Genomic DNA, 25,130 nt, shown 5'->3' with positions numbered 1-25,130 from the left:
ACCTCCACCCTCATCTCCCCGCGGTGGCTCTGAACACACACCCTCCCTGCCTGCTGCACGGAGCAGAGAGCACGCCTGCCTCCGACGGGACTTATTTCAACCTCCTGCTCTCCTTCCCCCCACCCCTCACCAAACTTCGCTACGCCCACGCCCACCTTTTTCTCTCTGTCTAAGGCCAGACCTCCCGAGCTCTCAATCCATCTCCTCCCATTGGTTCTGCAACCTCAGAACCTTTCATTGTCTTCAGCCTCTTTCCTCTCAACTGTGTGCTTCTCATCAGCCTTTAAACAAGCTCAAGTCCTTCCCATCAAAGTCTCCCCCTTGCCTCCCCTTCCCCATCCGGCTACTTCCAGTCACTCTGCTCCCCTTCCACATAAACAAGAAGGACCCCCCCTTGTCTATGCTCAGCCTAATTTTTAGTTCTGTTAAAATGAGAAATGAGGTGAAAATATCTAGACACCAAGAAACCTAGAGACCCGTCCAGAAGGTTTATTCTACATTCCCTTTTCTCTCTAAACAACATCATGCAGGTTTGGTTGTGACCACACTGGTTTCCGTCTTCTCCTTGGTGTATTTAAAAAATAATGTGGGGAGAATTGGATCCCCTAACTTTTAGGGGAGCTGCCCCAGAGTGTCCACAACCAATCAACCTGTTTCAAAGGGAAGGGGGAGGTCACCTTCCGATCAAAGCTCCATTTCCTCCTCGAGGCAGGCCCCTCTCTGTTCAGTCATTGGCACAATTTGGGGACGAGAATTTCCCTCGGAACTTTTGAAAACGCTGCATATTCGTTTTGTACCAATGATGTAAAATACGTCTTCGTGTGAAAGGGAAACACAGAGTTTGGTGAGACTTTGAATCATAAACCATCACAATATGCTTTGTTTATCTTTTTTTCCAGAAAGAGAAGAAAGCAATATAGCTCAATGATGGTATTACAGGGTTTTCAGGCCTTTGGAAGAGAATTTAACCACGGGGCTCCTGGAGCCTCTTTGAAGCCAAGATTCTGGAAAGCATCGTCTACCTATGTGCTTTACTTTCTGGTCTCCTAGTCCGTCTGCCTCTGTTCTGCCGGGCCTCGGCCCCCACTGAGGCATTGCTCCCTGGGGCCTCCCCACCTCCCTTGTCACTCCATTGCTGGAACCCCTTCAGTCCTCAGCATTCTGGCTGCTTTTCTGGTTCCCCGACATTTAATCACACCACACTGTGGGGTCCTTGGGCTTTGCCAAAGGGTCCGGTGGGGGTGTTGTACTAAGTCAGGGGTCACGTTAGCCTTGCCTGGCCTCCCGCCATCTTGCTTTCTTGCCATCAGCTTCTCCTCCCCTTTACCTTTCATTTTGCCATGGCACCTGCGAAACCTACCTCCCCGTCATCTGAAGCATCTCCCCCTCCTTTGAATCTTGAGATCTACTGACACCCAGGCCCTCCCGGGAGGGAGTGGGTGTTTCACCTTCTAAAACAAGCCCTCAGGGCTTCCCTGGTGGCGTAGTGGTTGAGAGTCCATCTGCCGATGCGGGGGACATGGGTTCGTGCCCCGGTCCGGGAAGATCCCACATGCCGCGGAGCAGCTGGGCCCGTGAGCCATGGCCGCTGAGCCTGCGCGTCCGGAGCCTGTGCTCCGCAACAGGAGAGGCCGGCCACAGCAATGAGAGGCCCACGTACCACAAAAAAAACCAAAACCAAAAACAAAACTAAAAATAGAACCACCATTGACCCAGCAATCCCACTACTGGGCATGTACCCTGAGAAAACCATAATTCAAAAAGAGTCATGTACCAGAATGTTCATTGCAGCTCTATTTACAATAGCCAGGACATGGAAGCAACTTAAGTGTCCATCAACAGATGAATGGATAAAGAAGATGTGGCACATATATACAATGGAATATTACTCAGCCATAAAATGGAACGAAACTGAGTTATTTGTAGTGAGGTGGATGGACTTAGAGACTGTCATACAGAGTGAAGTAAGTCAGAAAGAGAAAAACAAATACCGTATGCTAACACATATATATGGAATCTAAAAAAAAAAGAAAAGAAAAAAAAATGGTCAGAAGAACCTAGGGGCAAGATGGGAATAAAGATGTAGACCTACTAGAGAATGGACTTGAGGATATGGGGAGGGGGAAGGGTAAGCTGGGTCAAAGTGAGAGAGTGGCATGGACATATATACACTACCAAATGTAAATTAGATAGCTATTGGGAAGCAGCCGCATAGCACAGAGAGATCAGCTCAGAGAGATCAGCTCGGTGCTCTGTGACCACCTAGGAGGGGTGGGATAGGGAGGGTGGGAGGGAGGGAGATGCAAGAGGGAAGAGATATGGGGACATATGTATATGTATAACTGATTCACTTTGTTATAAAGCAGAAACTAACACACCATTGTAAAGCAATTATACTCTAATAAAGATGTTAAAAAAATAGCCTCTTCTGCAGTCATAATAATATAAACACTATTGAATTAGTTAAAATTGTGATGAACTGTCTTGAGAAGATAAGGAAGGAAAAGGAAAGTGTAGGATGTGTGGGTGCGGGAGTGTGCAGGCAGAGAGGTGTGTGATAAGACAGCTTCATCTTCATCTTCTAGAATAGGAGGTTGGAAATCAGCAGATGATGGTTCAAAGTGAAAAAAAATCAGTCAGTAATCATATAAGCATATGATTGAGAATTAGGGAGGTAAATACCAAAAGAACTGCCTTAAGAGTTTGAACTTTGCAGGGCTGGATTACGAGACTATTGCTATTTAACCAATATTTATTGTACAACTGACCAAATAAAAATTAAATTAGGAAGATAAGTAAAACAGGTCAAACCAGAGCCTCTCTGCTTGGGCTAGGACGGCAGAACTCAGCACCAGCCCATCCCTGGCACTCTCACAGCATAATTCGAAACTAGACAAATCATGGTTTCAAAAACTTCCCAGGAAACAAGAGAGAACCGCCAAATGCCTTGGATGAGAAACAGCCACTTAAACAACAATTAATCTCTCTGTGATTCAGGATGAGAGAATTTTGCTGTATTTAGTTTCTACAGAGAAGCTAATGCAGACATCTCCTTTCTGTAGTTTATTCAGCACACAGAATCTAGAAGAAGCTAGAGTCACCCCCCGCCCCGAAGCTAGAGCCCTTCCCCCCCCCCCCCCCAACCGTTTCGCCGCTACTCCTGGCTGAAGGCTGAAGGCCTTTCTGGTCCTTCACAGAGATGTGAGGGGGTCTTGATAAAGCAGGTAGGGAAAAGCCCTGTTCCCAGAGCTGTCTCTGACAATGTGTAGAATTTTTCAGACACAATCTCGGCCAGTTTAAATCAAGGAAACTGCATATTTTGGTTAAGTCCTTCCTGGGCCAAGTTTTTAGATAGATTTCCAGCAATGTCAATGCATGGTATGTAATTATAGTATCTTCAGATTAGGAAGAGGCTGCATGAAGATGGTAATGTAACCTACTGCATTTAGAAAACTTTTCAGCCTGAATCATGTAGAACAGGGATGTATTCTTCACTGTCTTATTTCACAGTCACATGTGAAATATGTCTTTTTTAAGCATTAGGAATTTATACATTTATAACATCTGCAAAAGAGAACATTACACGTGGGGTCTGCCCCGAGGATTTCCAGGAACACCTCTTTCTGTGGGGTTTGTAACACAGAAGAATTTTTTGAGGTGTGTCCCCAGGGTTTGCCTCTTCATCTGAGAACTTTCACACCCCTGGCCATTCCCAAGAATGGGCCCTGCCCTGCGCGCGCGCGCGTGCGCGCGCGCACACACACACACACACACACACACACACACACACACACTCACAGAGCCACAGAACAGAGAGGTGGCCAACCCAGAGGAAGCACTCCAGAGGCAGCTGAGCCAATTGCCCTCCCTGGCCTGGGGATTAGGAATTGGGTCACCTAGAGACGGGTCAGTTAGTATAGGCACCAAAGTTTAGGGTCATGAAAAGACCAGCTGTGTTTCAGCAGAGATGAGAAAGCCAGTCTGCAGGGAGAGAGAGAGAAAGAGAGTGAGAGAGAAAGAGAGAAGGGAAAAAGCAGATGTACTGGGAAGCAGAGATGAGAGATCTCGTGTTCTGAGAGAGATGGGTCAACGGGCAGAGACCAACAGAGGCCAGGAGACAGTGACCAAGCAGCAGAGTGATGGACAAAGACACAGAACACAGTAGGAAAAAAAGAGAGACAGAGTCATAGACTGAAAGACAAAGGGACAGGGCGATGGCACCGTGGCTCCCCACATGTCCCTCCACCCCCAGCTTGGCTGCTCCTCGGCCCAGGAGGTAAAGCACCACTTTCCTGTCCTTTTCAGAATAATCTGAAATCTGGGTGATTCAGTCACCAGACAGTGCTTGGGACTGAAGGGAGCTCGGCTTCAGTTTTGTCTCTGTTCTGATAATTTATTTTTACCCTTTTTGGGGAAGGGGACATTCAGTGCTTTTTGTTTTTTTCTCCAAAGGGAAGGGAATTAAGCATGACAGTCAGTATAACAAAACTTGCTAAATATGTCTCTGTTCAGACAACGGTATTTTTTCTCTAACTGCAGTCATTAAGTCAATGCTGCTGTAGGTGTGACACTTAAGTGACTGGGTTTTTATTTTTGTCCCCAAGGTAGAAAACTCTTGCCTACTTTCTTACTGTGCACTGGTTGGGTGAGGTGTCCAAGATTGTTCTGCAACTTCAGAGAGCCAGGAACGGTTGATCCATGTAGGGCTCTTGCCTTTGTCATCCCTGTGGAGTAAAAACCCCGCAACAGCAGGTTTTGAGACTGTTCTGTCCACCAGCTTGTAGTGTGTAGTAGGTACTCAATAAATCCTAGAATGGACAATAAATCCTGGAATGGACAAGGGACACACAAACAAGTGCCTGTGGGTATAACCAGGGCCCAGGAATGGGCGGAGGAGAGCACAGGGGGCCGAGGTCCTGGGCTTCAGGGGTCTCCCCCATTTCCAGGTGGGCCCCAGTGGCCCCTTTCCTGCCGTGGGGCTGGCTGTGATGCTGCCTGGATGGAGTCAGGGCGGGTCCTGGGTTATGCCTGCCCTGGGACAGCAGAGGCTCAGGAGGAAGTGGGAGCGAGCAGGCTCACTTCCGGTCTGGCTCGCGGCAGAGGAATAAAGCTGGTTCCAGGGTGGAGCTCACGAGGGTGGGAGCCACAGGGATCTCAGAGAGGGACCTGGGCTGCCCTTTTCTCATCACAGCGAACATGCCAGGCTGGGCTCCGATGAGGCCGCTGCCATCTCCCCCCCTCCATTTCTTCCTGTGTCCCTGCCTCAATTCTGCAGGGGCAGGAGGGAAGGGAGGGTGCCCAGCCCAAGCCCATCCCGGCTGTGCAGAGGGATCACAGGGTCTGGGGAGACTACCCCTCTGGTCACCACCCAGGTGACCTGAAGTGTCACAGAGCTGCAGTTGCCAGTGGTGGGCTGGGCTGCAGCCTCCCCAGCTGTCCCGGCGGAGGGTTGAGGCTGCCCCCTCCAGCCCCGCCAGCCCCACCAGCCCTGCCAAGTTAAGGCAGCAAGGCCAGCGCTGCTCTCCCAAGTGTTGATTCAGTCGTTTGTTCATTGACTGACTGCCTCCTCCCATGAGAATCCAAGGCCCAGTGGCCCACAGAAGGTGCTCCATAAGCATCAGAAGCAGAACGCAGGGCTCTCCCTTTTCAGGTGTACTTTAGTCTCTGCATTTCACCAAAGGCTGGCGAGTCCATTTTCCTGAGTTTCCGGGTCCGAGATTTCCTTTAATTTTCTTCCTGGCTTCGGGAGTCCTGGGGGGCCCTCATCCCCTAAGGATCCTGTAGTTTTCACTTTATTGTCTCAGGCAATGGCTGTTGCCACGTGAAGTTCAAAGCTGTGCTGGTTATCAACATTTTTGAAAGTCATCTGACTTTGTTTCTTCTGCTTGAAAGTTGGGAGAAGCCTTTATTTTTCCATCAAGTTTAGGAATTTCACCAGAATGTATCTTAGAGTCGGGTTGGCTTCTCATTTGAATTGGTACAAGATGGTACATCTTACTTCACTGTAACAATTTAGCAAATGTTAAGGGCTTACTATGTGCTAGGCACTGTTTTAAGTTCTGGGGAGACAGCTGTGAAGAAAACAGAAAAAACTCTCTGCCCTTGTGTGTGTGTGTACCTGTGTGTGTGTGTGTGTGTGTGTGAGAGAGAGAGAGAGAGAGAGAGAGAGAGAGAGAGAGAGAGAGCGCTCGCGCTAGAGGGAGGATAGAAGGGAGGGAGAGGGAAATAGGAAGAGAGAAAACAAGTTTTGATTACTGATCCCGTTCCATTGATTTATTTATAAACTTCAGGAACTTCCCCCCCCACACCCCATATTAAATCTTCACACTTTATACTAAATGTCCGGCATTTTCCCCGAGCTTTGCTTCCATCTCTCCATTAATTTCCCCCATTTGCCACAGAGGTTTCTCTTGCCTATCTCGTTTAATAATCCAATCTCCTCTAATCCTATTAATCACAGCTTCCAGTGACAAGCTAATGTGATGGGCACCCACTTGCCCTGCACTGTCCTTGTCTGATCACCCTGAGAATTGGTAATAGCTGTTTTCTAAAATCTTCTTTCATTTCACGTGAGACATCCTTTTCAGAGAATAGGAGTAGCAATACAATTTCACTGCTTTCTTCTTTTACTTCTGTGCTCCGGGCTTTCTCACTGACATCAGATTAGTTTTCTTCCTCTTATATTCAGACTTCCTTGCAATTCATGTGTAGATCCAATGAGAGCAAGTGGATTTTTTTTTAAATCATTAAACCTTGTAATATATATTCGTTCGAAAGGGAGGAGAGGGCTTCCCTGGTGGCGCAGCGGTTGAGAGTCCGCCTGACGATGCAGGGGACGCGGGTTCGTGCCCCGGTCTGGGAGGATCCCACGTGCCGCGGAGTGGCTGGGCCCGTGAGCCATGGCCGCTGAGCCTGAGCGTCCAGAGCCTGTGCTCCGCAACGGGAGAGGCCACAACAGTGAGAGGCCCACGTACCGCAAAAAAAAGGGAGGAGAGAGAGGAAATCGGGAAGGAGAGGAGGGGAGGGGAGAAGACAGGACGATTTAAATAGGGCCTCCCCTTCTACTCAGAGAGCGCGTGCCCCGCAATGAGCAGAGATCGGAGATGTGGTGGGAACCTGTGGTTCTCTCCGTGGTCTAGGGTCCCACGTGCCCCTTATATGTGAGCATCTCATCATGACTCTAATATCTAAAGATGTGTTTTTCAAACAAGACCCATAAGGTAAACAAACTACTTCATCTGCCCAACCAAAGAAACAGCTATCTCTTCCCAACTGAAGGGAAAACTGGCTGAAGGGGATTTTCAATAGATGGTACTATACAGTAGAGAAATTTATGGGTAATTTAAAGGGTTTTCATGAGTGACTCTGACTATATGGGATAAAGTCTTACATGGAGATTTTCGAATCCAATCTTCATGTAAGATGTGACCCCATTGTACTAGACGTCTCAACCGCAGTGTCTGGGATGCCATAGCCCCTTCTGATGGCCAAAGTGGGCAGACCCCTTTCCTCAGAGACCCCAATTTATAGGCCCCCCCCCAGATAATCTATGGCTTGGTACAAATAGGCCACATGAGCCAATCGGATTCTCCCTCTCTCAAACCTGAAATTGGAACCACCAAAGAAGGAGGCTGCTAGCCATGGCAGCTGAGGCTTGAAAGTCACACACTGCCACTTCTGCAGTTCCCTGCTGGTCACACAGGTCAGCCCTGTTCACTGGGAGGGAACTTCATGGACACAATTCACCAGCTTAACATTTATGGGTACCTGTGATGTGCCAGGCACTGTTCTAGGTTGTGAGGATATAGAGATGAACAAGGTCCCGGCTCTTATAACACTTACCCAGAGGGCTGCTCTAGGCAAGCAAGAAATAGGTACATGAGCAAGATGGTCAGAGAACAGCAGAAAGCCCTGAGTTTTGGAGTGAAGCCATGAATTTTCTCTGCAAGTAACTATTTTCTTTTTGAGAAACAGCTCTCAGCTTTCTATTGGGTTCTGTTGTTGTTTGTAAGATTAAGTATGGAAGAAGGGTTGATGATGAGGTTAAGTAACTAAGGGGGTAGATTGTGGAGGATAAACGTCATCAACTCACTTTGGCTTCAAAACCAAGGAACACGCTTCCTATATTTTGAGAATTCCCCACCCAATGAACTCACACCTCCCCATGGCGGAAGCCAGATCGTTTCCCAGCCTCACCTGCAGATGGGGCAGAGCATGTGACTTAAGACGCCACCAATCTGATGCACTTGCATGAGGCTAAGTGTCACTGAGAAGCAGGTGCCAAGGCATCTTCTCTAGAGAGGATGACAGCAGATCCACCCGGCTCTCAGAGGCAGCAGGAGCAGGCACCCCAATGGTGGTGTCCAACATCAAGTGCACCCCCAGGGCAAATGACGGTGTGAGCAATGGGGGTTATCCACACAGATGGCCTCCTTGCCTGGTTCTCTGTTTTCCTGGAGATTTTATGAGGTACCTAATATCCTTTAACAAATTCCTTTCCAGCTTAGACCAGCTAGAGAGGAGTCTGTTGCTTGTAAACAAGAACTCTTGCTGGTACATGAAGGGAGAACGGCAATAAACAAGATGATTTCAGATAGAGGTCAGTGCTAGGAAGAAGTTAGCACACAGGGATGTGGATGGGCATCTCCTAAGGAAAGGTAGCATGACATTGCAACTGACTGCATGGCAAACCATAAAATGCAAATTATGTATCATCACTCACGTAGCATCTACACACATGTAACAGTGAACAACAACCAAAAACACAAGGTGATGTGAAAGAGAGTGACAGGCTAGGGCAGGGGCTATATTTTTGATAAGGTGGTCAGGGAAGCTTGTCTGAGGAGGTGACATTTGAGCTGAGACCTGAAAGATGAGAAGGAACCAGCCACGCAAAGATCTGGGTAAGGAGAATTCTAGGCAGAGGGAGCAGAAAATATAAAGGATGAATTGGGGAAGCTGAGGGATATATGGAAGGTTGGTGTGTTTAGTGGGTAAAGAAGAACACGATGAGGGACTTCCCTGATGGTCCAGTCATTAAGACTCGAGCTTCCACTGCAGGGGGCACAGGTTTGATCCCTGGTTGGGGAACTAAGATGCCACAGGCCGAGTGGCACAGCCAAAAGAAAAGAAGGACATGATGAGATTGGACAGTAGGTAGGGGCCAGTTCATGCCAGGCTTTGCAGGCCATGGCCAGGCATTTGTGTTTGATTCTAAAGGTGGTGGGAAGCCATCAGAGGCTTTAAGCAGGGAGTGATAGGGTACTGTGGTAGCCAGTCTCCAAAATGCTCCCATTGATCCTCACCTCCTGGTATTTACACGCTTGTGTAGTCCCTCCCACACAGAATATAGCTGATGAGTGTAACCCTAGAATCCTGCAGAAATGAGCATGTGACTTTCAAGGCTAGGTCATAAAAGACATTGTGACTTTGGGACTTCCCTGGTGGTCCAGAGGTTAAGACTCTGCACTCCCAGTGCAGAGGGCCTGGGTTTGATCCCTGGCCAGGGAACTAGATCCTGCATGCCGCAACTAAGAGCCTGCATGCCGCAACCAAATATCCCACATGCCACAACTAAAGGAGCCTGCACGCTGCAGTGAAGATCCCTCGTGCCGCAACTAAGACCGGTGCAGCCAAATAAATACTAAAAAAAAAAAAAAAAAAAAAAAAAGACATTGTGACTTTGTCTTGCTCCCTGAGTCACTCCCTCTGGGGAAGCCAGCTGCCACGTTGTGAGGATGCTCAAGCAGCCCGATGGAGAGGCCCACTGGTGATGCACTGAGACCTCCTGCCTACAGCCTTGTGAGTGAGACACCTAGGAAGCAGATCCTCCAGGCCCGGTCAAGCCTTCAAATGACTACAACTTCAACCAACATCTTGACCACAACTTCACGAGAGACCCCGAGCCAGAACCACCCAGGTAAGCAGCTCCAAATTCTTGACCCATACGTGTGTGTGATCATAAATATTTGTTGTTCTAGGCCACTGAGTTCTGGGATAATTTGCTACCTCTACCCATTCTTACGGCTGGTGTCTGTTCTGCTTGGTAGATGCCCATGCTTTAGTAGTTGTTAGGTATCTTGACTATTAGCCCTGAGTAGGAGTAATGACACAGAGAGGAGGTAGAGTCATGAGTGAGAGGAGACCAAACGGTGGAGGCAGAGAGAAGGGCAGCACCCTGGGGAGGGCTGGGTCACTTGTGCTACTTGGGGGAGGACAGAGCAAAGACCTGCATCCAGGTTGTTCTCCTGGGTTCCCAAGTCTGTGTCCTCACTGTAAATACCCCACGACTTTGGGTGAGACGGGTGAGCTCTCTTCCTTATTCCACTCCGAGCAATTTCAGACCTGAGGCTGGAGGATGGGGCTGTTGTCCTGGTTCCCTCTCTTGGGCCGAGTAGAGCGCTCAGTCCAGATATGGGCACCGGCCACCGGCCAGCTTCCTCCACGCAGTTATGACCGCATACTCACCGCACGTCAGCCTCCCCAGCCAGGTGGGAGAGGGGCTGTGTGAAGGGATTCCATTTCTTCATCTCTTCCCATTAGGAGGGGCTGGATTATATGGACTCAGATTCTGAGCTATGCTCCTCTTTAAAAAAAGAAAAAAAAAATTGTTTATTTGGTTGCGCGCGGTCTTAGTTGCAGCAGGCGGGTTTCTTGGCTGTGGCTCGCCGGCTCCTTAGTTGTGGCACTCGGGCTCCTGTTGGGGTTGATTTCAAGGACATTTAAATGGGATTTAGGGATGGGAGGTGCTGGAATTTCAGCTCACTCTAAATAATTTCTTGAAAGTCAGACACATGGCATTAATTTAAAAAACACTAAATAGAAAAAGTTCAAACAATACAAAAATATAAAAAGTGAACTCCCCTTACTCTTCCCACTCGCTGATTATTTAGATTATCTTTGGTTTTTCTCTAATACAAATAGTTCTGTGATGCACATACTTGTTCACATTTCCACGAACTGTTTAGCAAGTATTTCTAAGGAATAGATTCATAGAAGTTTATCTGCACATTTTACATATGCTGATGGGTTCTCCCCATTGTCCTTCAAAAGACTGTACCAGCCCAAAAGCCCACACTATACAGGAGCACGCCTTTCTTCTTCCCCACGTTAGATATTATCACTTTAAAAATTTGCATTTCTCTGATCCCTAGTGAGCATAAATGTCATTTCTCAACTAGTGGCCATTTGAATTTCTTCTCTTGCAAATTGCCTGTTCTTGTCCTTTGACCATTTATATCTTGGAAAATAAAGCTTCATCCTTTGATATGAAGGGACTCTGCATATTTCAGGTTATTATGCATGTTGTACCTAATGTCTATCATTTGCCTTTTGTCTTTGATATGGTCTCTAGCCCTACAGAAGTTTTACATTTTTATGAGGTCAAATCTGTCCACTTTTCCCTTTAGGGCTTCTAGATGTTGTCTTGCTTAGGAAAGTTTTCCCCACTCCAAGAATATAAAAAATATTTTATCATATTTTTTTCCAGTGCCTTAATAATTCTGTTTGATGGCTGATGTCAAATTGTCCTCCAGAAAGGTTTACCAGTTTACATCCCATCAGCCGTGTGTATGAGCCCTTCCCCACACCCTCACCAGCCCTGAGCATCCGCAATCTTTCCAAATCCTTGCCAGGGGTGAACAATTTGTATCTTGTTGTTTTAATTAGCATTTCTTTAATTATCAGTGAGATCCAGAATCTTTTCATATGAGTATTAGTTATTTGTATTTCTTTTTCTGTGACCTGCCTGATGGCATCTTCACCCTGGTTTTTCTGTTGGCTGTCAGTCTTTATCTTTTGATAAAGGGCTCACTGTTTCTTAAGGAAACAGTCCGGCCCCGTGTGTTAAATAAGTCCCCCTGGTTTGTCCTTATATCTCTGCTGTCTGCTAGCAGCATCTGTTGCCAGCTGCTTGGTGCAGTGGGGTGGGGGAGGAGCCACACGCCCCCGGTCACCTTGTCAGCCGCCTGGGCCTCTCCTGCTTCCTGTGCCCGCCTGCCCTGCCCTTGGTGCACCCCAAAGGCCAGCCCCTCCCTTTACAGAATCCTCTTCTGAACATTTATGGCTAGACTTTCACCTTCAACTCAATTCCAGCTATTTGCCTTTCACTCTTCAGCATCCTTTACTCCTCATAGTTTCTGATAATGAGGATATCCCTTTGTAGTTTCTAGCCCATGATAGATTTTAAAAATATATATATATTTAAAATTAATTAATTAATTAATTTTTGGCTGTGTTGGGTCTTCGTTGCTGCGCGCGGGCTTTCTCTAGTTGCAGTGAGTGCAGGCTACTCTTTGTTGCGGTGCTTAGGCTTCTCATTGCGTTGGCTTCTCTTGTTGTGGAGCACGGGCTCTAGGAGCATGGGCTTCAGTAGTTGTGGTGCGCAGGCTCAGTAGTTGTGGCTTGCGGGCTCTAGAGCGCAGGCTCAGTACTTGTGGTGCACGTGCTTAGTTGCTTCATGCCATGTGGGATCTTCCCGTGGGATCGAACCCGTGTCCCCTGCATTGGCAGGTGGATTCTTAACCGACGCGCCACCAGGGAAGTCCTGATAGATTTTTTAAAAATACATATTTTTTCGATCGGGTTGAAACAGGTGCTCAGGCTGCCATCTTGATTCAATCTCTCCACCATTAATTCTTACCTAATCACATAACTGATTTCTCCTGTTGTTTCTTCTGGTTTTATTTATTTATTTATTTATCACAGGCTCTAGGCGCGTGGGCTTCAGTAGTTGTGGCTCGCGGGCTCTAGAGCACAGACTCAGTAATTGTGGAACATGGGCTTAGTTGCTCCGCGGCATGTGGGATCTTCCTGGACCAGGGATCAAACCCATGTCCCCTGCATTGGCAGGCGGATTCTTAACCACTGCACCACCAGGGAAGTCTGTTTCTTCGGGTTTTAAACTGTATTTTCTCCAAGATTTCAGGTCTAAAATCATTTGGTAAAATGTTTATTTTACCCAAGACATTTTAACAAGCTTGCATTGTCAAGCCACACGCTCATTCACACAAACCAGATGACCACGGAGACGTTTTTGAATTGATAAATGAGTGAATGAATGAATGAATGAATGAAATCAGCTTCTGGACCAGAGGCTGCCAATCAACCCGTCCTGGGCTGGGCGCCCGGTAACCCTGACCACAAGGAGGTGGAAGAATGCCAGGGGCGCTCTTTACAGGCCACAGCCCCTTCTCCAGTTAATACTAAAGTCTCAGGTGTGGCTTCTTGGGCAGTCATTTATTTGTATTAATATTGGCCATCAATAGATGTAATAATAATATCCCTGAATTGGTCAGAGGCAACTCTCAGGCTTCCCGGAGCCTGGGCCCACTGGATCTTCCATGTTGGAAACTCTGGGTGCCCTCTCATCCTTTTCTTGTGCTCTTTTCTGTGCTCCATCCTTTCCCTTCTCCTTCTTTGGTCCTCTCAAAGTCTGATTCTCCTGCTCTCATCCATCTCTACCTGTCTCCATGCCTTTCCCAGTGTGTTCCACAGAACATCAGATTCACAAGATGGTCCTGACAAAAAGGACCCAGGGGTTGAACACATTTGAGCAATGCCGACTTAGTCAACCTCTTGGAGGTGGGTTGGCACGTGAGGGCCCCTTGCGAAGTCCTTCAGTGAAGACAGCTTTTCACCGTGCTTAAGCAGCCAGTACCCCAGGACTGCAGGAGCACTGCTCTGTGCACCCCTTATCAGCATTCTGCAGAACTAGCATTTGCCAGGCCTTGCCATGGGGAGCGCTGGTTCTCAGGCCCCCCGGGTGGGAAGTGATTAAACAGCGCTATTTGCAGTGGCTAGAGGTGTGTGCTGGTGTAACCATGGATGCCCAGGGAGTTCTTTCTTCAGAAAGAACCCGGAGCCAGAAGTGACATGTTTTACCAACTCCCACTGCTACCGGCTGATCTGAAAGAGAAGGCAGAGTCAGAAGCAGGAGCCCAGATGGCAGACCAGCCCCCCGGGCTGGGGAAGACACAGAGCTGCAGAGATTCCCAGGCTGCTTCTTGGGAAGTTCAGCCTCACAAGCTGGTGAACTGAAGCAACTCTTCGCTCCAGGGGACTTATGAGAAAGTTAGTGGGGCAGCACACAGCCTGGGAGAACTGCTGAACAACCAGGCCTCCCGATGGCAGAATAATGGCCACGCAGGGGCCTGGGGAACCTTCTCTCCAAGGCACTGCCATTAATGTGGCTCAATTTCACTGACACTCCACCCCCACCCGGATCTCCCATTCAAGCTTCAAAGTCCTGGGAGGGAATATCTGATTGGCCAAGTGGATCAAGCAAACATGCCAGGGGGCCCTGTGTGCGCTGGCCTGGCTTCTGGGAGGGGAGGGCCCAGCAGCCTCCAGTTTGCCTGGCTCCTCCTGCAACCAGTAAATGGGCCCCTGGCAGTGTGCCAGGCTTGTTGGAGGGAAACCAAGGCCCTGCAGAAAGCAGTTGAGGAAGATCCAGTACTTACAAGGCCAGGTTTTGAGCAGGTAAGGAATAAGCATCATCTGAGGTTAGTCCTGAGGCTCCTGAATCAGGAAAGCTGGTGTGTCCAGAAGATCCAAGTTCGGCTGCAGGTGCCCTGGCCAGACTGGTCAGTGTCAGTCACACCAGCTCCTTAGAGAGGAGGGTGGAGGTACCACAGGAGCCCTCTGCGTGGCGAAAACTATTCAGGGCTCCTTTCAGAACGTGGGCTTGTTCTTCTCAAGAAATCCTTTTGTTGTGTTTCTGAGATCTAGCAATAAAGGACCCATTTAGTGAAAAGAGTAACAGTTAAAAGGATAGCTAACATTTAGGAAGTGCTTACCAGGAGCAGGCACAACCCCATCATCTCTATTTTATAAATCAGGAAACTGAATCACACAGAGGCCACTCGCTTGCCCTGGCTTCAGAGCCACAAAGAGGCACATTTGAACCCAGGTCTCTTAACTCTGGAGCCTACACCCTTGGCCCCTGAGCAGTACTGTGTCTAGGTCTTGGTCCGATACACAGGCTGACCATATGTCCCTGCGTATGCTGGTTGTCCTGGCACAATTATTAACAGTGTCTCCTTTCACTCAACAATGTGTTCTGGTTTGGATGACCAATTTTAAGGAAAGTAGGGTAGGTGGAACCAGGATTAGCATCGCAAGATGCTGATGGGCAGAGTTTGGAAAACCCAGTCCACAGCTGCTCTCCTTGTGCCAGAACCCTGGCTCTCAGTACTCATTCTCCCAGGGTGGGTCTGTATTATATTAGTGACATGGTCTTCACTGCCCCTGGATACTCGGGCACTTTGTAAGGAAGGCTTCCAGGATTTCCATACCCCAAGGCTCTTTGTTTCTATTTGGACAAAGAGCTTAGTTTTCTCCCACCCCCCTACATCTACTTACCAGGGTCTTCTCCCTGTTTTCATACACTACCTGGCTAGGAAAGCAGCCACTGTGGTCCCTGGTGCTCCCAGGTAAGAGCAGCTATGCCCTGAGTGTTTTCCCCAGCAGTGGGTACCGAAGATTAGGGCTTTGGAACCTTCTTGTCCATACTTGCAGGTGAGTCCTGGAAGCAGAGGCCTGGGCTCTCCACTTGGACTTGGCTATCCTGGACAGAGTGCTGATGGAAAGAATGATATTGGGTGCCATCTAGCTGGGTACTGGGGAGTCAGAATTGAATGAGATGCAGTCCTTTCTTCAAACTGTTCACAGGCCAGAGGGAGGGCAGACTCTGCTACAAAATCAGCCCTACAGTTAATAAGTAAAGCTGTGGGCACAAAGTGCATCTCAAGCACAAAAGAGGAAATGAACAGAGAACGTGTATCAGTCAACTATTGTCACAACAATGCTGCATAACAAATGACCCCATAATTCAATAACTTACTGTTACAAGCATTTATTCCTGGCTCATGTGTCTGCACACTGACTGGGGCAGCCCTGACAATTTCAGCTGGGCCTGGTTAGACTGGCTCCTGGGCATGGATTACATGGAGGTCTACCCTGCCTCTCATTCTCCTGGAACCACTAGGCCATGCAGGGAAAGGTGTGCTTGTGGCAATGGCAGAAACACGAGTGGGTGGGCTCTGCCACCAGCTCATGCCAAGGCAGTACTCCACGTTTTGTCTCCAAATATCTCATTGGCCAAAGCAAGTCACATAGCAGAGCCCAAGAGCAAAGGGGCCTGGAGGTATACCACTGCCAAAGTGGGAAGGCAGAGAAGTAAATATTTGCCAAGCAATAATCCAGAACATACAAAAGACTTCACAGAGGAGGTGTCATTTGACCTTGGTCTTGAAGGAGAAGTTGGGTTTTTCCAGGTGAATATGGGATTAGGCACTGCTGTCAAAGGTATGAAGTGTGTGTGTGTGTGTGTGTGTGTGTGTGTGTGTGTGTGTGTGTGTGTGTGTGTGTGTTGGGGGCGGGTGCTGTTAGGGTAGTGGTGGTGGCCTGGTCACAGAGGCCCCCTGAGCCAGAAACCTGGCATGTCCTTTCTTTGAAAACAAGGCACTTCCCCGGTGGTCCAGTGGTTAAGACTCTGTGCTCCCAATGCAGGGGGCATGGGTTGGATCCCTGGTTGGGGAACTAAGATCCTACATGCTGCATGGTGCGGCCAAAAAAAAGAAAACAATACTCTCTGGGTTCCCCACCCTAGTCATTTTCTTTATTTCCAAATTCTAAGACTTCAACTATGTGCAACCAAATACAAGTTGAAGACTCTTTTCAGCAAGGAGTCACACTGGAAAGTATTAGTGCTTGTTCCTACATTGGGGATTTATGCCAGTTTCACTGGGCATAAATCAGCCGATTTTATAGCCCGCCCACCCCCTTTTCAGAATTGAGGTCTCCAACCTTGCTCCTAGCAGCCACCCCTCTTGGCTGTGACCACCAAAGCCCTCCCTGAACAGACTTCTTGGGGACAAGTCAAGTCAAACATGAGATGAATCAAAGTGAAGAACTCAAGAATGGAGGGCTGGGAAACCCACTCTAAAAGGACTGGCAGTGAGCAGGGGACCCACGCACGCACAGAACAGGGGCCAAACAATGGTGGGAAGGATGGTTACAGGACAGGATGCAGGTAGTTACAAACCTTGACAATGTAAAAATAAGAACTCACAACATTTGGGAGGGGGGAAGAGATAGGAAGTGGGTGAGCTCATTTCCTCATCCTAAATCCGCAGGCTGTCAAGAGATGCCATCTACAGTTGAAGCATATTTCAAGAATGAATTCAGTCCCTGGGTATTTTTCTTTCCTTTTAATTATTTGCAGCTTGGCAATTTCTTTAGTTACATTTAGGCTTCTTCTTCTTTTTTTTTTTTTCCTTTCTGTTAAACACTTTTTCCAAAAAGAGCACGTACTATGTGAACACTTTTTGGTAAAAATTTCCATCAATCTACCTGTCCTTTTCTCTGAATAGGTGCATAGACAGATGTCTCCCTCGATGCTTCTGGGGGTGCTGGCCTTCCAGAGCACTTGAAAATTTTCTTTTTTGTGCTCTTCAGTGTTACTGGAAGTTCTTTCTTTTTATTTATTTATTTATTTGGCTGCTGCTGGGTCTTAGTTGCAGCACGCGGGATCTTTTAATTGCTGCATGTGGTCTCTTTTAGTTGCAGGGCTCTTTTAGTTGCAGCATGTGGGATCTAGTTCCCCCACCAGGGATCGAACCCGGGACCCCTGCATTGGGAGTCTTAACCACTGGACCACCAGGGAAGTCCCTTGAATTTCTTATAATGTGCGTTCATTATTATTGTAGAAGCAAAGCCTTTTATTTAAAAACTGAAAATACATTTCTGGAAAAGAGAAAATCGGGCGCTCCCTTCTGGCTCGTGCTTCCTGCGTGCGCTGCCGGACCGTCTGGTTCCCGGGTGGGTGAGGGGGTCAGTCCAGCCCCCTGGGAGGCGTGGGTGCGTGGCCCGGGCACCGGAGGCCCGGCGGCGCCGCTTCCCCAGCTCCACCAGCACGTTTGAACCTTGGGGACCCGGCCGCGTGCAGGGTCTGTGCTCCACGTGTCGCCGGGTGACTCTGCGCTGCTCTGGGCCTGCTTCCTCATCCGGAAACCCGAGAAGCCATCCTTGGCCTGCCTCACGTCCAGGCTGCTGTGAGGGATGTGTGATGTGCAGGGTCTGAGTGTCCACAGTGGAGCGGTCACCAGAGAGACATTAATACACTCTGCCATCATAGGATTCGATTCTAAGCCACGGTGCCGCCACCCCAGGCTAAAGGTTAAATTGGAGAGGAGAGGGTCAGGTGGCACTGCCGGCTTTTCCCAGGTCCCAACAGCCACTCTATGCTGCAGCGCCATCTAGTGTCTACATGGGGACACCGGCCCATATAACTGGCTTAGGGTAAAATTTCCATACTTGCAAATGGTAAAGGGCTCATTAGGCAAACAGGACCTAAATACGACCAGTTTAAAACACTCCTCCCCATACAAAGGTTTGGTATTTCAAAGCAAGCATTATACAAATTCAGCACTTATAAAGATGTGTGCATCCTTTGTTTGAAAGGACAGCAAATTCGTGCAACAAGTGATATTTATAATAATTGACATTTCTTGAGTGTTTATGATGTGCTTGGCACAATTCTAAGTGCTTTCATTATGAGTTCATTGCATCCTCTACAAAGCTGTGAAACCAGGGTGGGGTTGGAAGTACTTATTGTTTCGCTTTAAGATAAGAACCCTGGGGCACACAAAGGTAAAAGTAAAACCTGTCACTCTGCTAATTTCTGAGGGGAGGCAGAGGCTGCCTAGTGGGCCAGGGAGGAGGAGGGAGCCAAATGGGAAGCTACTGCCAGGCTCAGGAGAGGGAGAATGGGGGCTGAGACAGCCCTTAGGGACTCAGGCTGGATCTGAGGGGAGGAGGAGAGCTATGCGGAAGGGCTCGCTCTCCAGCTTGAGCATCAGGGTAGTTAGAGGCTGTGATCCGAGAGGGCGGACAGTAGTTAGCAGTTTGAACATATTTACAGTAAGTCCCCTACATACAAACCTCCAAATTGCGAACTTTCAAAGATGCAAACATATATCTGGTTGCAGCAAGGAACCTGTGCCATCAGCGTCAGGTGTGAGTGAAATTGCAGCTCGCCCTCCGTCTCCTGTTGCTGACGATCCTTCAGTTCTACCATCTCCCACCTCCTCTCCCTCCTCCAGTCAGTAACTCTTCTTGCCTGTTCACTCGATGCCAGCCCCTGGATGCCAGCTATTGTACTGTACTACTGTACTTCTCAAGGTTCTGTACTGTAAGATTAAACATGTTTTCTTTGGGCTTCCCTGGTGGCGCAGTGGTTAAGAATCCGCCTGCCAATGCAGGGGGCACAGGTTCAAGCCCTTGTCTGGGAAGACCCCACAGGCCGCGGAGCAACTAAGCCCATGCGCCACAACTACTAAGCCTGCGTTCTAGAGCCTGCGAGCCACAACTACTGAGCCCGCAAACCACAACTACTGAGCCCGTTCACCTAGAGCCCGTGCACCACAAGAGAAGCCACCGCAGTGAGAAGCCCGCGCACCCTGTGCACCGCAATGAAGAGTAGCCCCCACTCGCCGCAACTAGAGAAAGCCCGCGCGCAGCAACAAAGACCCAAGGCAGCCAAAAATAAATAAAAAATTTTTTAAGTTCTATTTTTTGTTTTTGTTTTTTATGTATTATTTGTGTGAAGAGTATGATAAACCTATTACAGTACAGTACGATATAGCTGATTGTGTTTGTTGTGTACCTAGGCTAACTTTGTTGGACTTGAGAATGAGCTCTCGGAATGGAACACGCTCGTATGTAGGGGACTTACTGTATTGAGCACCTACTACATGCCAGGCACCGTGGCTGTAGAATTCAGGTAGAAGACACGGCCCCTGTCCTTGCAGAGTCGAGAGCCCCGTGGGGAAGGCCGGTGTCCCAGGTGATGATGAACGCTTGCCGGTGTCCACAGATCTGTGAAGGATGGTGCAGCGGGCCGCACGGGGTGGAGTGCGGGTGGGCCTGCGCTGACAGGCACGTGGGGTAGGAGGCTGGATGTGGGAAGTCATCAGCTTGGAGGTGACGGCCTGGGGACAGTGGGTCTGAGAGAGGAGATGGCAGGGGAGGAGGGTACACATCGGAGATGGATATGCCCTGAGAGAACAAGAGGAAAAGGATTTACTAGAGCTGGAGTGAGGATCTGGGGGGAAAGGGAGCGGCCTCAGGGCTCAAATGTCAGGGGAGGGCCAAGGAGGAGAGGGACTGGACAGGCCAGAGGAGTTGAGAAGGGAGCTGAGCATGAGCGACTCTTCCAGGAAGGGAGGGAGGGAGGCAGGGCCGTGGTTGGAGGAGAGTGTTGTTTCATTGTTTGTTTTTAGCAAGGAGGAGACCATCTACAGGCTGAGGGGAAAGAGCCACTGGAGAGGATGAGAAGGAGGCCTGGCGGAGGGCAGGGAATCCTTGGAGGGAGCACAGATCAATCACACATGAAAAAGGAGAACCAGGTAAGGCAGAGGGGAAGGTGGGAAGGATGGGTATAGATTTGGGCAAGTTTACCAGGAAAAAGAATGGAGTGGGGAGCAGCTGGGAGCAGCTGGGACGCGGAGGGACCTGCCCCGAGGGCTTGGAGTTCCTGGTCATGAGGAGAGCAGGGCCCTGATGAGGGCCTTGAGGAGAGGAGAGGTCTGCAGTGCCCCTGGATGGCAGGAGAGGGACGGGGTTAAGGGACAGTGTGTGGTGGTTGGTTCTGGCGGGACTCCTGGCAGAGAAATTTTCAGGATCAGAGCAGAGGAGGGCTGGTGAGGGTGTCGTGAAGGCCTCTGACCCCGTGGGCTAGGCCGGGGAAGGAAGGGACAGGAGAGGACAGGCAGACTGAGAGGAGGGGCAAGGAACAGAATCCTCGGTGGGGTCAAATAACAGGGTGTGTGTGGACCAGAGTAGAGATGGTGGCTCAGGAAGTTGGGGTCAGAGAAGGGATTTCTAGGATTTCAGAAGAGTCACCTTTATGACAAGCCCTGCATGTGGCTGGGGAAGTGGGTCTCTGAAGGCAGCCGAGGCTGTTTGCTGTTGGATAGGCCGGGGCTGTGGGCCCTGCTGGGACATGGGGAGGGGGTCTGGGGATAGAAAACAGAGTCCAAGTCTTTGGTGAAACGGGAGAAAGGGCTAAAGACCCGGTACATGAGGCAGAGTAGCATCAGTGGCCTGAACCTCAGAAGGGGAGGGGTTTTAGGGGAGGGCAGGCGGGGGGTCTGGAAGGGGCGCCAGCAGGGGGAGCAGAATCCTGAGCCCCTACAATGATGTCTCTGTCCTGGGTCCACGCGGCTTCAAAGGAACAGCGTGCCTCCACTTCCTTCTGAACTTCTCTCAGGACTGGGCGCAACAGCAAGTATTAAGAACACGTGAGAAGCGGGCCACGGACCAGAAATCTCTAACTGCAGGCTGAGCTGAGCGAGGAGGGCTCTCCGCCAGTTCACCTCACCCGAGGCTGAAGAAAAACACCAAATGCACATACAACCTTATTGTGCTGCTTTTAATTACGAAAGATGTAAAATGATGCATTATAAAACTTGGAAGCTACTTTGTACAAATTCCAATCTTTAAATATTGTTTAACAAGGGACCTGGGAACTAGGATACTGGCGGGAAGTCTGATTAGTTGCTGTGATGGTTCCATCACGAAGCAGTGGAAGACACGCTCGGAACCGTCTGTGCATGAATCAGAAGAGCGATGAGAGGCGGAGCTGGAAATGTCTTCAAATATGCAAATGGACTGGAATATAGATTTCAGCTCGGGTAATATACAGCAGACTTAGGAGAAATGAAACAGGACAATGGAGAATTCATGTTGATCTTGACATCATCAAAGTTTCTCCTGACACTGTATGTCCTGAAAACCACAAACGTACAGAAGGGAAAAATAGAAAATACAGATAGGTTTTTAGTGCTATGCTGTTTAACTGCTAGTAAATGAGAGTAGTACAACCATCGATTTCTTGTGAAAAACTAAATACTGAAAAATAGTTTACTCTGAAGTCTGCAGCCACTTCAGATGCCGAGGACCACGCCTGGTTTGTTGCAAAGGCAGCAGTGAGAAGGTCAGGGCGACTCCTGTCCATGGGTGTCCTTGACACCATGTAAGCAACGTGGGTTATATAATGCCCAAAACCTTTTCACAGGAAAAGATGGGATGGATGGACCTCAGGACAAATTGAATTCAGTGCTAAACCTGTCATCATTATACTACCCCAAACAAGTCACTTTTCCCAGGAGCCTCCATTTCCACGAGTCCCTGGCGAATGCCCAGGGGGAGCACACTTCGTCCTGTAGGTCTCAGGGTCTCCAGCTGTAAGACTGGGCTGCTGTGCAAAGAGAGTTGGGACCCTGACACTAGTGATCCCCGTGGGTAAGGCACTGTGTAAAGAGCAGATTATCCTGGAACCTCCATTGTTCAAAAAAAACCTCTGAGAACATTAGCACTCCTCCCTGTCTGAAAGGCCAGATCGGATTTGGGGGTCTCTGACACAGGAAAGGCAGCCAGGATCTGGCTTCTTTTGGCACACTGGGGTGCTGGGTACGATGAAAGGCCCTTTTACTTTAACAAAAAGTCACTGCCCTCTGAGATTGGGAAGTTTAACTGGAAATATGGCTTCGAAGGGGAGGCCAACTGCCTCTCCCTGAGCCAGAGCTCAGGCAGGAAGGACTCTGGTTTGACTTCCTAATTCAGTAGCAGGGGTTCAGGGTGAACGTGAGGTGGGAAGACTTGGGCTCCACAGTGAAGATGGAGCAGTGCACGATCGAGGTTACTGGAAAGACTGGAGGGAAGGGATCCCCCTGAAGACAGAAGGAAATGGGACAAGGTCTAGAGAGGTTAACAGCCCAGGACGCTGTGACAGACCCCTCCGGCCACCAGGCACACGTGTCAGATTCAGACCCACAAGGTGCAGCCTTGCTTCTTTGGGTGGGAGCAGTCTGGACCCTTCAGCAACACCCCTGGTGTCTCCTGGAAGGACACCGGCTGTCTGGGCAAAGGCTCCGGCATCTTCATCCCTCCTTCAGTGTGTCTGTCCTCTCTGTGCTGTCTACCCATGCCCACATTTGGCCCCGTTGCCCACCCTCCTCCCCAGACGGCTTCCAATCCCACCCATCAGGTTTCTGGTCAAGGGCTGGCCTGGACTAAGTCAGAGGGGGCAGGTGGTGGTGGAAATATAGTAATACTGTTTTGTGCTAAGAAACTGATGACTAATGACGGTTTCATAAATTAGGCCTTCATTTTACTATAGACTATTTCTTCAACCTCAGAGAATGAATCTCTTCCTAACACAATCGAGAGCAAAACCTGGGTCTGAGAGGGAAGATCTTTTGAGGTGGCCAGGACCCCCGAGGTCCCAGCAGGTGGGAGGCCTCAGTTTGCTGAACCACTGTGGATGTACCCAGAAGACAGTTTCCACCTACCTGCATACTCTGGAGGAGAACAGGGCGTGCAGTCTAACCGTGGATTTGGTCACCTAGTGTTAAAAGCATATTAAAGTGCGTGCTTAACTTAACCACAGGCACAAGTGTTAGAAAAGCTGAAGCTCTGAGAAGATTTGGTAAGGAACAGAAACAGTGAAAGATTAGACTGCCTCACAGCAAAGCAGATTCATTCATTCGTGCATTCATTCACTCATTCACGTGTGCATTCGACGCACGGTTCTGCAGCACCTGCCCAGCGCCAGGCACTTGTTAGGTGCTAGGGGTTCGATGATGACTAAGGCACAGTCCCTGCCCTCAAGGAGCTTATGGTCTAGTGGGGTTATATGAACCACCCCCATTCCACAGAGAAACAGCTTCCCTTTGCTGCTGTGCAGCTGCTGGGTGGGCCCAATCCAGACCTCCAGCCACTCCCTCCAGCTGGTCTGTAGAGAGGGAGGCCTGTACGGTCCAGAACTTGTCTGGAGGACTTCGTGTGTCTCTGAGATACCTGCAGCCCCCTTTCTCTCTTCCCCAGCCTCTAAGAAGAAGCACCGTTCTCTTCAGGCTCATCTATCACCAGGGGATTTTTTTTTTTTTTTCAGTGACTGAATAAAATAGTCTTCCTTTTCCTCTTGTCCATAGGAAAAGGGGTTCTGAAGCAGCAGAAAAGAGATTACAAACTGAGGGGGGGGGGACAAATTAGAATTCAGTTTGCTTAACTCAAGTCTGTTCTTGGACTTGTGGTAAAAAGCCTTCTTCATGTTAGAATTGAGGCCTCTGAGAGAGCCCTGGCCCTCCGCTCTGCCCTGGAACATCCTGCCGCCGCTGAGGCACGATGGCTGGATCAGAGAAGGCATCGTGGGGCTGTGGTACCGTTGCTGGATGCTGAGCCAACTTCCGAAGGCCTGTGGCCCCTAACCGCCCCCCACTCCGGGTCCTTTCTTCAGTGTTGATTGAGATCAGTGGTTCTGAGCACTACACAAGGCTACTGAGGCCTCTCGCTATATTTTTACACATTGACCCATTAGATGGCCAGTAAAAGATGTAACAGTTGTGGTGACGACCAATTCATTGGAAGCCCCAGAGCAGCCTGCCCGCAGCAACAGGACCTGTGCCGCAGGCCTGAGGGGCGGCGCCCAGCTCTGTGGTCTAGAATGAGCCACGGCGTCTGAGATGGGACCTTGTCTGAGAGCTGGGAGCCAAGGAATTGGTTCTTTCCGTGTCAGAGCCCGTGATAACTAACGCCCAGGGCTGCAGCTGGCTCCGTCCTATTCCGTTCTGTCTCAGAAACAAGCCCTCCCGCCCCGTTCCCTTCTGTTCACAGTCGGTCAGCTCGAAGTGCCTCTTCAATAGAGGGGTCGAGCAGGCCCAGGCTGGAATCACTTAGCATGCTGAGTCCGTCCAGGCTCAGGGGTTCGATCTGGAGCTCTTCTTCCAATGGAAACGGAGTGTCCACGTTTAGGTTGACCTCGGGCATGCCTGCCAGAGCACTGCCGAGGTCTTTGAACAGGCTGGTGCTCGAGTCTTCTGGAAAGGGCAGCGGGAGGGGAAAACAATGCGGATTAGCAGGCGTGAGGGCCCAGGTCACTAAGAGGACACAACTGATGACAACCCCCAAAATGCCGTTCCTGTCATCTTCCCAACCAGGACAGTCATCACCTGTGTCCCAACCACTCCTGGGCCTACGGTTTTGCTCTGGAATCTATGTTCTTTTCAGTCAGTCCCACAACTCCCAGTTTTGCAGGTTTTCTCCCTTGGAACAGTTGTCAATCACAG

The 25,130-nt window shown here is 49.4% G+C and overlaps 2 protein-coding genes across 8 annotated transcripts in view; both read right to left on the bottom strand.

The window, feature by feature from the left end:
- BLM (BLM RecQ like helicase) overlaps nt 1–25,130 on the bottom strand; it is a 169,672-nt gene that overhangs the window by 142,933 nt on the left and 1,609 nt on the right. The gene's annotated exons all lie outside the window — the stretch shown is intronic.
- Nucleotides 17,257–25,130, bottom strand: part of CRTC3 (CREB regulated transcription coactivator 3) — a 103,820-nt gene continuing 95,946 nt past the window's right edge. For 4 of the 7 annotated variants that reach the window (XM_049705782.1, XM_033402888.2, XM_033402891.2 and 1 more), the window contains one exon: nt 21,419–24,881. In XM_049705782.1, the coding sequence (XP_049561739.1) occupies nt 24,673–24,881 (209 nt within the window). In that variant the 3' untranslated portion in view covers nt 21,419–24,672. Of the gene's footprint in view, nt 18,052–18,942; nt 19,191–19,735; nt 20,059–21,196; nt 21,389–21,418; nt 24,882–25,130 lie in introns of those variants that run through there. The other 3 variants (XM_049705783.1, XM_033402889.2, XR_007475464.1) reach the window with 2 other exon arrangements.

The sequence above is a fragment of the Orcinus orca genome, chromosome 2 (genome assembly GCF_937001465.1).
Source record: "Orcinus orca chromosome 2, mOrcOrc1.1, whole genome shotgun sequence".
NCBI lineage: Eukaryota > Metazoa > Chordata > Mammalia > Artiodactyla > Delphinidae > Orcinus > Orcinus orca.
The sequence above is the reverse complement of the archived record's forward strand: the minus strand, read 5'-3'. Positions and strand labels throughout refer to the sequence as shown.